At 38.9% G+C, this 14400-nt stretch overlaps 1 protein-coding gene across 1 annotated transcript; it reads right to left on the bottom strand.

Annotated features, from left to right (window-relative positions):
- Window positions 1-321: 321 nt before the first annotated feature.
- On the bottom strand, window positions 322-14122 carry ZNF30 (zinc finger protein 30). The gene is made up of 5 exons (XM_064489277.1): window positions 13387-14122; window positions 12221-12308; window positions 10816-10948; window positions 9629-9727; window positions 322-2518 (listed from the first exon to the last, which is right to left on the bottom strand). Exons 2-5 carry the CDS (start codon window positions 12227-12229, stop codon window positions 468-470), a joined length of 2292 nt encoding a protein of 763 aa, XP_064345347.1. The 5' UTR covers window positions 12230-12308; window positions 13387-14122; the 3' UTR covers window positions 322-467.
- Window positions 14123-14400: the final 278 nt, after the last annotated feature.

Below are 14400 nucleotides of genomic sequence, written 5' to 3'. Positions count from 1 at the left end.
AGGGTGATGATATTCTGATACTGTAAACACAGGAATGATGAATGAATGCTTTCTCATGTTTCCTGAATTACATTATGAATTCTCTAATAAAAGAAAGGTGAGAATATTTTCTAAAGGCTGATCAACACATTTTATATTCAAAAGTTTCACCAGCATGAATTCTCTGACAAACGATTGTTGAGCTATACAAAAAGGACTTTCCAAATTCCTTAAATTCTTAGGGTTTTATACCCACATGGTTTCTCTGATGTGCTTTAAGGGCTGAACTGTATCTAAAGGCCTTCCCACATTTTTTGCATCTGAAGGGTTTCTCACCAGTGTGTATCCTCTGATGTTCAGTAAGGAATGAATTAAGTCTGAAGGTCTTCCCACATTCCTTACACTCACAGGGCTTCTCACCAGTATGAATTCTCCCATGTTGTACGAGGTATGAGGCCCGACTGAAAGTTTTTCCACATTCCTTACATTCATAGGGTTTCATAGGGTTTCTCACCACTGTGAACCCTCTGATGTACAGTAAGTTGATGGCGGCTAATAAATGCCTTGCCACATACCTGACATTCATAGGGCTTCTCACCAGTATGAATCCTCTGATGCTGGACAAGGTAGGAGCCAGTGCTGAAGGCCTTGCTGCACTCCTTACACTCATAGGGTCTCTCACCTGTATGAACCCTTTCATGCTGAACAAGGTATGAGGCACAACTAAAGGCCTTCCCACATTCCTTGCACTCATGGGGCTTAACCCCTGCATGAATTCTCCGATGTGCATTAAGAAATGAGTTAAGTCTAAAGGCCTTTCCACATTCCTTACATTCAAAGGGCTTCTCGCCAGTATGAATACTCTGATGTCGAGCAAGCTGCCCATACGCAGTAAAGGCTTTGCCACATTCCTTACACTTATAGGGTTTCTCGCCAGTATGAATTCTCTGATGTTGAACAAGGGGGGAGCTAGAACTAAAGGCCTTTCCACATTCTTTACATTCATAGGGCTTTTCGCCAGTATGAATTCGCTGATGTTGAACGAGGTATGAGAAGGTACTAAAGGCCTTTCCACATTCTTCACATACAAAAGGTTTTTCACCAGAATGAATACTCTGATGCCGAATGAGTTTTCCATACACTATAAAAGCTTTTCCACATTCCTTACATTCATAAGGTTTCTCACCAGTATGAATCCTTTGATGTTGAATGAGGTAAGAGCCAGAACTAAAGGCCTTTCCACATTCCTTACACTCATAGGGCTTCTCACCAGTATGAATTCTCCCATGTTGTACGAGGTATGAGGCCCGACTGAAAGTTTTTCCACATTCCTTACATTCATAGGGTTTCACATCAATATGAATCTTCTGATGTTGTGTAAGATGTACATGCACTCTAAAGGCCTTTCCACACTCCTTGCATTCATAGGGTTTCTCACCACTGTGAACCCTCTGATGTACAGTAAGTTGATGGCGGCTAATAAATGCCTTGCCACATACCTGACATTCATAGGGCTTCTCACCAGTATGAATCCTCTGATGCTGGACAAGGTGGGAGCCAGTGCTGAAAGCTTTGCTGCACTCCTTACACTCATAGGGTCTCTCACCTGTATGAACCCTTTCATGCTGAACAAGGTATGAGGCACGACTAAAGGCCTTCCCACATTCCTTGCACTCATGGGACTTAAACCCTGCATGAATTCTCCGATGTGCGTTAAGAAATGAATTAAGTCTAAAGGCCTTTCCACATTCCTTACATTCAAAGGGCTTCTCGCCAGTATGAATACTCTGATGTCGAGCAAGCTGCCCATACGCAGTAAAGGCTTTGCCACATTCCTTACACTTATAGGGTTTCTCGCCAGTATGAATTCTCTGATGTTTAACAAGGGGGGAGCTAGTACTAAAGGCCTTTCCACATTCTTCACATACAAAAGGTTTTTCACCAGTGTGAATACTCTGATGCCGAATGAGTTTTCCATACACTATAAAAGCTTTTCCACATTCCTTACATTCATAAGGTTTCTCACCATTATGGATTCTTTGATGTTGAACAAGGTATGAGCTACTATAAAAAGCTTTTCCACACTCTAGACATTCATATGGTTTCTTACCAGTATGCGGACTCTGCTGTTCAGTAAATTGATGGCTACTGCTAAAGGTCTTCCCATACTCCTTACAGGCATATGGCTTCTCACCACTATGAATTCTTCCGTGTTTAACAAAGGCTGAGCCTCTAATATAAATTTTCCCACATTCCTTACATTTATAGGATTTCTCACCAACATGCAATCTCTGATGTATAGTAAGCTGATGTCCATTACTAAAGTTCTTTCCACATTCTTCACATTTGCAGGTTTTTTCACTAGAATGTATTCTGTCATGTGGAACATGCTTTGAGGCTTGACAAGAAGTCTTCCCACATTCCTGACATTCACATAGTTTCTCTCTATGAAGAACTCTCTGATGTTGAGCAAAAGATGTACATTTTTCATAGATGGGAACTTCTTTATGGCTGATTATCTCATCCTTCGGCTGAAAATCTGAAAGAAAACAAAGAACTCCCAAATATTTTGTTTTCCTATGAAAAAAGTTAGATGTCAGTGGAAGAGACAAATTGAAAATCATATCCATTAGAAACAAGTAACTAGATAATACTAAAATGCTGTTATGAAATCAAAAAAAGAGCAAGGAGGAATGTGGAGATTAATGAGAGTTGATGTAAAATAGTGAAGCTGGTGATCAGTAAAATAGGTTCCATTTCTGATATTTACAGGTGGGTCAGAATCTTTGAAGAATTTGTTAAAAAAAAAACTGATGTTCAAACACCATCCCAGACCCCATGGAGCAGAAAACACAGGGAAAGTTCCTGGGTGCTAACATTTTTCACATTTCTAACAATTTCTGATACAGATGAGCTTTCATTCCCCTCCCACCCTCCGTGGCTTCTCTTTACACTCAGAATAGAATCCATGTTAACTTTCCATGAACAATATGGTCCCTGCTTACCTATCAGGCCTCATATCAAGTCATAATTCCCTTTGCCCCCTATTTACCTCACCTCCCCCTTTCAGCACCTGGAAAATGTCACAAATTTTCTCATCTTTTGGTTCCATCTGCAGGTGGCATCAACTCCCTCAAACCCTTTGGCATGTGTTGTTTGCAGACTAGAGCCTTCTCATCCTATATATGTTTAAGGTAAGATGTCACTTTATCAGGAGTGCTGGGAACTGCTGACCTTGTCTAAGGATGCCCATGCCTTTTCTGTTCTTATGCTTCAATCCAGTAATTCTTACCTATTTTCAATTGCAGTTATTTCTCTTTGTTATGATTTTTCTTTCTCCCAAACCTCCCCGTGGTAGACAGCATTTTGGCCTTCATGACCTTTGCCCTCATCATGCCCATGAATATGTCGTCTCACATGGAAAAAGGTATCAAGTTTACTAATTAGTTGATTTATGATGATTATTTTGAATTCTCTGGAAAGGTCCTTAAAAGAGTTTTCTCTTGGCTCAAGGAAGAAGGGGAATCAGAGACATTCAAAGTCTGAGACTTGCTGGTTGCTGGCTTGAAGTTGGAGGGGGCCACATGGGGAGTGTAAGAAGAAACAAATCCTGCCAATAACCAGTGAGCTTGGAAGAGGACCCCCTGCCCTAAAGAACTGCAGTCACAGCTGGTACCTTGATTTAGCCATCGTGTGCCGAACTTCTGACCTACAGAACTACGAAATAATAAATAAGTGTAACTTGAAGCTACTAAGTTTGTGGGAGTTTGTCACGCAGCAGTGGAATACTAATTAATACACCCCCCAAAGCAAACCTAACCTCTGTTTCATTCAGCACTGAACTATAACCTCTACACATAGTAGAAATTGATTACAAAAAAAAAAAAAAATTCCGGGACAAAAGAAACAATTTAGGATATTGTTAAAAGACAATATTATACATCACATCAACAAGAGAAAGGACAAAAACCACATGATCATCTCAATAGATGCAGAAAAAGCATTTGATAAAATTCAACACCCATTTATGATAAAAACTCTCACCAAAGTGGGTATAGAGGGGACATATCTCAACATAATAAAAGCTATATATGACAAACCTACAGCCAACTACTCAATGGTGAAAAACTCAAAAGCTTCCCACTAAAATCTGGGACAAGACAAGGCTGCCCACTATCACCACTCCTCTTCAACATAGTCTTGGAAGTCCTAGCCATAGCAATCAGGAAAGAGAGAAATAAAAGGGATCCAAATTGGAAAAGAAGAAGTAAAAGTGTCACTATATGCAGATGACATGATACTATATATAGAAAACCCTAAAAGGTCCACACAAAAACTACTAGAACTAATCAAAGAATTCAGCAAGGTAGCAGGTTACAAGATTAACGTTCAAACATCAGTTGCATTTCTTTACACAAACAATGAATCAACAGAAACAGAAAGTAAAGAAACAATCCCCTTTAAAATAGCACCCAAAGTAATAAAATACCTAGGAATGTATCTAACCAAGGAGGTGAAAGACTTATACACGGAAAACTATAAAACACTGATTAAGGAAATTAAAGAAGACTTAAAAAAATGGAAAGATATTAGATGCTCCTGGATTGGAAGAATCAATATTGTTAAAATGGTCATACTGCCCAAGGCAATCTACAGATTTAATGCAATTCCTGTCAAATTACCCAGGGCATATTTCACAGAACTAGAACAAATCATAAAAAAGTTTATATGGAACCACAAAAGACCTAGAATTGCCAAAACACTACTGAAGAAAAAGAAAGAGGCTGGAGGAATAACTCTCCCAGACTTCAGACAATACTATAGAGATACAGTAATCAAGACAGTATGGTATTGGTACAAAAACAGACATAAGGACCAATGGAACAAAATAGAGAGCCCAGAAATGAACCCACAAACTCTTGGTCAACTAATCTTAGACAGAGGAGGCAAGAGTATATGATGGAATAAAGACAGTCTCTTCAGCAAATGGTGTTGGGAAAACTGGACAGCAGCATGCAAATCAATAAAGCTAGAACACTCCCTTACACCATACACAAAAATAAACTCAAAATGGATCAAAGACTTAAACATAAGACAAGATACAATAAACCTCCTAGAAGAAAAGATAGGCAAAACATTATCTGACATACATCTCAAAAATGTTCTCCTAGGGCAGTCTACCCAAGAAATAGAAATAAAAGCAAGAATAAACAAATGGGACCTAATTAAACTTACAAGCTTCTGCACAGCAAAGGAAACCGTAAGTAAAACAAAACGACGACCTATGGAATGGGAGAAAATTTTTGCAAATGAAACTGACAAAGGCTTGATCTCCAGAATACATAAGCATCTCATACATCTTAATAAGAAAAAAACAACGACCCAATCCAAAAATGGGCAATAGACCTAAACAAGCAATTCTCCAAGGAAGAAATACAAATGATCAATAGGCACATGAAAAAATGCTCAATATCACTAATTATTAGAGAAATGCAAATCAAAACTACAATGAGGTAGGTATCACCTCACACTGGTCAGAATGGCCATCATTCAAAATTCCACAAATGACAAATGCTGGAGAGGCTGTGGAGAAAAGGGAACCCTCCTACACTGCTGGTGGGAATGCAGTTTGGTGCAGACACTGTGGAAAACAGTATGGAGATTCCTCAAAAGGCTAGGAATAGACTTACCACATGAACCAGGAATCCCACTTCTGGGCATATATCCAGAAGGACCCCTACTTCAGGATGACACCTGCACCCCAGTGTTCACAGCAGCACTATTTACAATAGCCAAAACATGGAAACAGCCTAAATGTCTATCAACAGATGACTGGATAAAGAAGATGTGGTATATTTACACAATGGAATACTATTCAGCCATAAAAACCGACAACATAACGTCATTTGCAGCAACATGGATGTCCCTGGAGAATGCTATTCTAAGTGAAGTAAGCCAGAAAGAGAAAGAAAAATACCATATGAGATTGCTCATATGTGGAATCTAAAAAAAAAAAAAATTAATACAAAACAGAAAGACTCATAGACATAGAATACAAACTTGTGGTTGCCAAGGGGGAGGTGGGGTGGGAAGGGACAGACTGAGATTTCAATATGTAGAATAGATAAACAAGATTATACTGTATAGCACAGGGAAATATATACAGGATCTTGTGGTAGCTCACAGAGGAAAAAAATGTGACAATGAATGTATGTATGTTCAAGTATAACTGAAAAATTGTGCTATACACTGGAATTTGACAGAACATTGTAAAATGACTATAACTCAATAAAAAAAATTTTAAAAAGACATTATTGCAGGGAAAGTACAAGGTAAGCCTCAGTCATCTTTGCCAGAAAGTAAGCGAAGTTTCAAAGATTCATAGTTTTGTCCGAGAATCAGAGGAGACAATATGGAACTTTGTGTAGCAAATACAATTACAAAAGAAGCACACGATTATTTTTAATTATATATTCTGAATCAATGATAATAAAAGATGAATCTGTAATAATTCCTATGACATCGAAAAAGTAATTTGTAATCCTCTTCATTGTTGAATAATCTACTTGGAAAGTATTTAACTACTAGTAAAGAATCAAATAGTTTCTCTTTCCCTTTTCATCAGTAGTACGTTTCAAGATAACCAAAAAGTACTAGTCTACTAAGTGTCCATCAACAGATTAATGAATATGCAGTATATATATAAAGTGGAATATTACTCAGTCATAAAAAAGAATGGAAAATGCCATTTGCAGCAACATGGATGGACCTAGAAATTATCATTCTAAGTGAAGTAAATCAGACAGAGAAAGACAAATATCGTATGATATCACTTGTACGTGAAATTTAAAAAACATGATAACAAATGAATTTATCTACAAAACAGAAACAGCCTAACAGACATAGAAAACAAACTTATGGTCACCAAAGGGGTAAAGCGGGGGGCGGGGGGATGGTTAGGAGTTTGGGATTAACAGATACACACTACTTTACATAGAATAGATAAACAACAAGGTCCTAGGTATAGCACAGGGAGTTATATTCAATATCTTGTAATAACCTATAATGGAAAAGAATCTGAAAAAGAATATATATGTATAAATCTCCTTCTATCTTAAAAATACATAGGGTTCTACTGGATTATTTTGTAAAACTAAGATATATTATGGAATAGCAATCATCTCATTTTTCCTTTGAGAATGTAAGAATAATGTTATGTGGAACATTCTTTCATTCATCATTCAAAGTTATTTCATCATTACTCACCAATTACACCCAAGTAAGCAAAAAAAAAAAAAGAGACTAAAATAAGAAAGTGGAAGAATGATGGCACTGCCTAAGAAGATGACACAGTTAGTGAAATAAATCATCATTATTTCATCGTCCTACACCATTTTCTTATTGTGTTGCTCAAAGGACTGCCATCATCCTTTAAGGCTTGAAAGAAGCTTGAAGGTGTCATCTTTGTGTCTTTAAAAAAAGTTTATAGCTTTTATTGAATACAGTTGAGAGCTCTAAATTTTTCAATATCCACAATAGCAAAGATAAGCAAACTGACAAAGGGAGACATTTCATAAACATCAGACAAATCTGAAGTTGAATGCAGAGAGAAAGGGAGGAGCACTGCGGACCAGCACATCCAACATGGGAGCCACTAGCTATGAGACTAGACTGAGCTGAGGTGTGCTGTGGGTGTCCAAGACTTAGTGCAAAGAGAAGTGTAAATTATCTCATTAATAATTTTATAGTGATTGTATAGAAAAAGGATAGTATTGGGGGAATATATTGAAATAAACAAAATACATTATTCAGTTAATTTCCCCATTCTTTTTTCTTTTTAAATTGACCACTAGAAAATTTTAAATTACGTATGTGGCTTGCATTGCATTTCTACTGGACAGCACTGTTCTGGATGAGAAAATGGTATGTGGTGTTCTGTCTTTCTTATCAATATAGTTTATGATAAAAAAGACCACTGATTGATTCGCTGCACGTGGACTAAGAGAAAACGCAAATATGTGATGGTAACCCCATACTATGAGCTTCCCTAAATATAGTATCTCCTTTAAATGGCATGTCTTCTTGGGGACCCTGGAAGCTATCCCATGAAACTGTTACAGGTACTAAATTTTGTGAAACATGAGTCTTTCTGCACCTTACCTTTTCAGATGGTTATGGGTCTCCTACGTGAATCACTGTTAAAGATTCATGCTGAGAGACAGCAGATGCTGCCCTGCTGGTGAGCTGGGGTTCCTACTGTGGGATATGCTGAATAGAGGAAGCCACGGTCACAAGGGCAGTCTTAGTCTCAATGCTCAGTTGAGATGAACTAAGATGACCCTCTGGTGGGCACTGCCGGTAAAATTATGGTTTTCTTTTTGTGGGTATGGAGAATAAAGTCCTTATTCTTAAGTATTTAGGGATGAGGTGTTATAATTTGTGCAACTTACTTAAATGGTACAGCAAACTTTTAAAATATACCTTCTCACCACTTTCCACCACTAACATTCTAATCCAAGCCTCTATCAACCCCAGTCTGCACCACATGACTGGCCTCCCAACAGGCTTTCCTGGTCTCACTCTTCTTCTCTTTCAGTCTATCCTCTACACATCTGTGCAGGAAAAAGCAGAGGGCAGCAATGTGGGGTCTCTGACAGCCCAAGAACCCCCAAAATAACCAGTGGACATTCATTGGAAAGGGAACTAGAGTAATTTGAGAAAAGCTAGCGAAACTGGTAGTGAGGTTAAGGTTTGAAGTGGCTGGGAGTCATTCATCAGACAGGGAGAAAGAGGACTGTGATTTCGGCAGAGGCATGCGAAGGGCTTAAGGGGGAGGTGGAAAAGTTTGGTCTCCTCATTTGGAGAATGTGAGTGAAGAGTATATGAAAATTCTTTGCATCATTTTGCAACTTTTCTGTAAGCCTGAAATTCTTTTTTTAAAAACATTTTATCATCTGCTCAGGGTGATGGTATACAGCTTTCTGCCTTACCACAAGTCATTAAGCTGTATATCTTAATGGGGTTGCTTGGTTTCTATCTCATATTTAATAGACATTTAAAAAAATTAAAGCTGAAACAACATAAATTAGACCACGGCTTCTAGTCATTTTCGTAAGATAATCCAAATTCCTCTTAAGTAACAAAGAATACATAGATGACCTGGCCCCTTCTAACATTCTACCTTTTTTCTTGTTACTCTCCCCTCGTTAATTCTGTTTTTCTCTGCTTATTGCTCCTGAATCACACAAAGCCCATTCCCACCTCAAGGAATTTACATTTGCTGTTCACTCTGCCTGAAATGGTCTACATAATCATATGGCCAAAGCTCTTATTTCTTGTTCTGGTCTCTGTTCAATTATCACCACTTCAGAATACATAAATAATCTAAAAGCAAAAGAGGAACTGAAAGCAGCTGAAATACTGTGCTAGGAAAGAGAATAAGCCTAATAAAGTGACAGGGAAATACGAGGTGAGTGAATGTTAAACCTGCTAAAGAGCTGGAAAATTTGGTGAGATATTCACCTTTCGCCCACACCTCAGGCCTCTGAAGGGAGACTTCCAAACAGCCAGACAGAGATGTGCCTACTCCCTGACCACATGGGCTCTTTGCAGCAGTGATGGCTTCTCTACCTGACATGCTCTTACTCACCTGTGTATTGTCTTCTCTGGTCTTTCCTCACTACCATCCAGGGCTCTTTGCATTGTTCCAGTAAGGTAATCACATATGGTTTAGAACGGGAATGACCTGCTGGCAAGGTAAGAATGCCATATGATGTAGAAAAGAAATAAAAGATGAATTCAAAAATACTCTAAGTTTGGGTTAAATTTGCAATAAACTAAAGGTCAAAACGATACTGATAAGTACTACAGAGAAGAAAATTGCAAGGCGATTCAAGAATCCAGACAGGAGGGGGAAAGGTCTTATTTTAAGTGAAATCTATCAGTCTATCAGTCTATCAATCAATCAATCAATCAATCTATCTATCTATCTATCTATCTACTTACCTACCTACCTACCTACCTACCTGCCTGCCTGCCTTCTGAGTCTTGACAGAAAGCATGACCTTGTAATTGAGAACAAAGACTGGAACCAGAGTACCTGGGTTCAAATTCCTGGTTCTGTCACATACCGGCTGTGTGACCTTGAATAACTCACTTAAACTCACTGTGCTTCAGCGTTCTCATCTAAAACAGTTACATATATTTGTATTTGATTTATATTAACTGATTTTTATCCTCACAACTACCCTATGAGATACTACTTTTATAAAGAGCTTAAAAGAGTGACTGGTACATAGTAAGTACAATATGAGTTATCAATATTATTACTGTTATTTTTCTAAGAGAATAAAAGAACATTTCCTGAGATGTCTGTATCTATAGGATATTCATTTAATCTTAAATGCAAAGCTCATAGATTATAAATTTTAACTACAAAATCAGGTAAATTGTTTTGTAAGAAATAAAATGAGAGCATTTCAGGTTTAAATAATTTATGTTTATCCAATTCACCACTATATAAACTGCACAGGCTCTTCTGACAGGACAAATGAGGACCTTTGTCTAGTCGTTTTGCCTGCAGGTGGGTCACATACTAACAGAGCAATTTTTGGCATAAACACACTAGGAAATCTAGCCTTTGTCAATGTTTATGCAATAAGCACCCTAGAATTTTAATCTTGCCATTTCACCAATTCCAATCTAACAAAGCTCAAACTATTTCTTTGGGAACAGGGAGAAGAAATTATGTTCACTTCTTAAGACAGCCCTAAAATGTACAATGAAAAAAGCATTTCAGGGAGCAGATTCTAATTTACTTGAGAGAAGTAGACTCACCCAGGGAGACCACGTTACTATAGTTCTCCAACATCACGTCTCTGTACAAGTCCCTCTGAGCAGAATCCAGACTCTCCCACTCTTGCTGAGAGAAGGCTATGGCCACATCCCTGAATGTCACTGATCCCTGAAACTGCAAACCCACATATTTCTGGTGAAATTGAAGGAAATGTTTTCAAGATGCAAGGAGAGAAAATAAAGAGTTTCAATGTATCAGAGGAGCAATAATATAGCAATCAACTAGACTGGAGGCTTACGATATAAGAAATAAATGAGGCAGAATATCTTCACGTTCTGGAGGAATCCTGGGCTATGGACAAAATTTTCTGTTATGTAGTGGCATACCACAATACTCCAGATCAGTTGGGAAATGCACAAAATAATCCAAAGCCTCTGTTAAATAAAATAATATACACAACGACACTGTCTGCTAGGTACCCTAATACATTCTCAAGAACTATTAGTCTCTACATTATTTTCCCTTTAAGAGAAAAAGCTTTTTTCAAGCATAAAATATCTATTTTAGAAAATATATATTACACAAGTTTGTTAATTCCTCAGTCTTCATGATCGTCATGTCAAATTGTATTATAAGCATTTTTCCTTGTATTGATAAATTTTTCATGGTGGCATAAAAGTACATCTAAAGGATATATATCAGAGTTGGTAGTTATTTAACATTTATACAAGATTGGACCAAATGCCCCAGGTTTTCCCAGTTCTGGTAATCTATAATATGCTTATTAGTATATTGTCATGCAGCATTCCTTACTCCACACTTTGGCTATTCTTCAATTAGTGGATTTTGATGATGATTCAGAACCAAATCTTAAGTCTCTCAAGTCCAGCAGGTCCCATTCCACAACGAAACTGACCTAGTACCACTCTCTCAGGCACCATCTGGCAAGAACCATTGTATCAATATCACAATCACAGCTCTAATGTGTCCCTAAAAGCCTCAAAGAGCATGTGACCTCACCATTTTAAGACTGAGACCAGCCAATACAAAATCTCATCTTATTAGGTCTGTGGGAAATTTTAAGTCTTCCGATGTCTGGTCAAAATGAGGCCAATCGTTATCTTGAACTTACCAAACCACAGACTGACAAAGGAAGCTCAAATAATTTTTTCATGAGACTTCATATTGTCATTGCTCCATCACAGTCCTTCAGCAAAGACTTATCATACAGGGCCTGTTCAGTAATTTGCTCAATGAATTCACGAACACCAATTAGAAACGGGCCCCTGTTAAGGAGGAAGCAGTTATTTGGCAGTTTCATGAAGGAGGAATCAAGAAGCAGGTAATTAGATGGTGGTCTCATAGGAAGAACACTTCGGGTTAATTAATGACAATTATCTATGTAATCTAAAATCCCCAATATTTCAAAGAGAAACAACAACTTACGTGAGCCATGCTTTTAGAAATTTAAGAACCAATCAGTCTTCCTTGGGGTTCCTCTACCAGAAAGGTTCAAACTCTAGAAAATCCACAGCTGAAATAAGAAAAGGGGGCATTAGTGTCCTCAGCAACTTCAGCCAATAAACCTTGTCCCCCCATTTCAGTTTCTGAACTATGCCACAACCACCCTCACATAACATTTTGTGACAGAACAGAGGGATTCTGGATAAATCCAAGTTCCAGTAAACCAAACTGCAAACAGCTGGTTGCAGAACAACAGCACTTCTTCAATGAAGCCGGAATCAGACTCTTGAGCAGGTTTTCTGGCTAAGCCTTCATTCTGGGAAAGCTGATCTGGATATAAGATTGGGCTGCACAGTTCTGCTGTGAACAGGTTCTCCTCCTCCATTCCTACATTCTAACTGAAAAAGGGACCTTCTCACCCAAACCAGAACTTCTTTTGTGGCCTTAGGATAAGGTTAAACCACAGGAGAGGGAAAATATAGACGATATTGATCAGGCATTTACAAACATCTCAGTGGCTCAGTTTTCTCATCATTAAAATAGGGATAAGAAGAATAAGAAAATCCATTTAAACAGTTATAGAATAATTGTTTAACATGGGTTAGTTATTATTATTGAAGAATATTACCTGCCCCTTATTTCACCTTCATAAAAGTAAAAATTTGTTTCCAATTTTTACTTATCTCTAGCATGCTTTCTTAGATTCTAACTAAAACATTTAGAGTCTGGCCTTATGATACAACTCTTCTTATAAAAAATATTAGAAAAGATTCTCTGACATTTAAATTTCCCCATTAATTTCTCCGTAGAAATTACAGACAGAGGCATCATTCTGCAATGAGATGTAAAACTGAAATAATTAACAAAGGCTGAGTCCTATTGTTTCTGTGCAATACGGAGATTGATGTAAATGTTTATGATCAATATCATCTTATTCTTCTTATATAAATTTGTGGAAAAGTAATCAGTACAACAGATCCTTGGCAGTCATTTTTCGTGTTCTAAAATTCCCATCTCCAGATCAGTTCTATGCCTTCCTGCTGGAAACTTCATTCTGGGGCTCAATAACCGACCTCCTTCTGGGGGCCAGCTGTCTAGGGGCAGACCCACGCGGCTGGGAGGGGAATGGGGCAGGCAGCAGCAAGCACCTGCAACATGGGTCACAGTGCCACACCTCTCAGCTGAGAAGCCAAGTACACACGGTTCACACGGAGGTCCCGCTCTCAGTCTTCGAGGGCTCACATCCGCACTCTCTCAAATGCTCCCCGTCCGCACCACACAATTAGCCTCCCTCCTCTGACAGGAACAGCCAGGTCAGCCCCCGAGCGTCTCGTCCACTCTCAGAGCGTCTCAGGCCCACTTTCCCAGTCTAGCAAGGTCCGGGGTCCGCACCGGCCCGCACGCCCGGCACTCACTGCTTCCCTTCCCAGAACCGAGTTATCCTGTGGGCTTGGTCCGAGTCTGCAGAATCTCCCCGGCGATCGCGCATTGACTCTTTCCTTACCAAAGTTCACAGCTTACTACCACGCCAACAATCACAAACAGCAGCGGGAGAAAGGCAGAGTTCCGCGTTGCCCCGGCGGCCTTTGGGAAATGTAGTCCCAGACTAAGTAGGCCTGATCGCAGTGGCCTGTGGGAAATGTAGTCTGGAGCTGTAAAATAGGAGAACGTGTGCAGCCCGCTACCCATGACGAACGCCCACCCCGCGCCCCAGACACTTCTGGGAGTTCTCGATGGTACTGGGAATGCGCAGGCGCACGCTGACACCAGGACCTGACGGTCCACGTTAGAGTTGGCGCTTTGTTGGTTGGGCGTCGCGGCCCGGAAGGAGGCGAATAATACCTATGCAGACACGAGGATGCAGGAGTTCATGATCGCCGAGGCCCCAAGTAGACAGTCAACCCAGGACACTACCATACCAGACTCCCCAAACCATAATAATCTATACTAAAATGTGTTATGACTTTAACATAAAATATGAAAAATAGGTGTTTGAAATTATCGTTCTGTATTGCTTACTTTTCTGTTATTGAAATGCTGTTATTAAATAGAACATCAATAGCATAGTGGCAGTTAGTAATAATAGTAAGACGAATTAAACACACGTGTGAGAAAAATGGTTCTGTCCTCTGATGTAACGTTTTAACTTTTTACTAGATACT

Source organism: Camelus dromedarius, chromosome 9 (genome assembly GCF_036321535.1).
Source record: "Camelus dromedarius isolate mCamDro1 chromosome 9, mCamDro1.pat, whole genome shotgun sequence".
Classification (NCBI taxonomy): domain Eukaryota; kingdom Metazoa; phylum Chordata; class Mammalia; order Artiodactyla; family Camelidae; genus Camelus; species Camelus dromedarius.
This window is presented reverse-complemented; position numbering and strand designations above follow the sequence as displayed.

What these genes read in the sequence shown, in the direction of transcription:
- ZNF30 (XM_064489277.1), bottom strand. An exon ending in TAGTAACGTGGTCTCCCTGG is followed by an intron (nt 9,728 to 10,815) that starts GTGAGTCTACTT and finishes TTACCTTGCCAG; the next exon opens with CAGGTCATTCCCGTTCTAAA. An exon ending in CCAGAGAAGACAATACACAG is followed by an intron (nt 2,519 to 9,628) that starts GTGAGTAAGAGC and finishes GTTTTCTTTCAG; the next exon opens with ATTTTCAGCCGAAGGATGAG.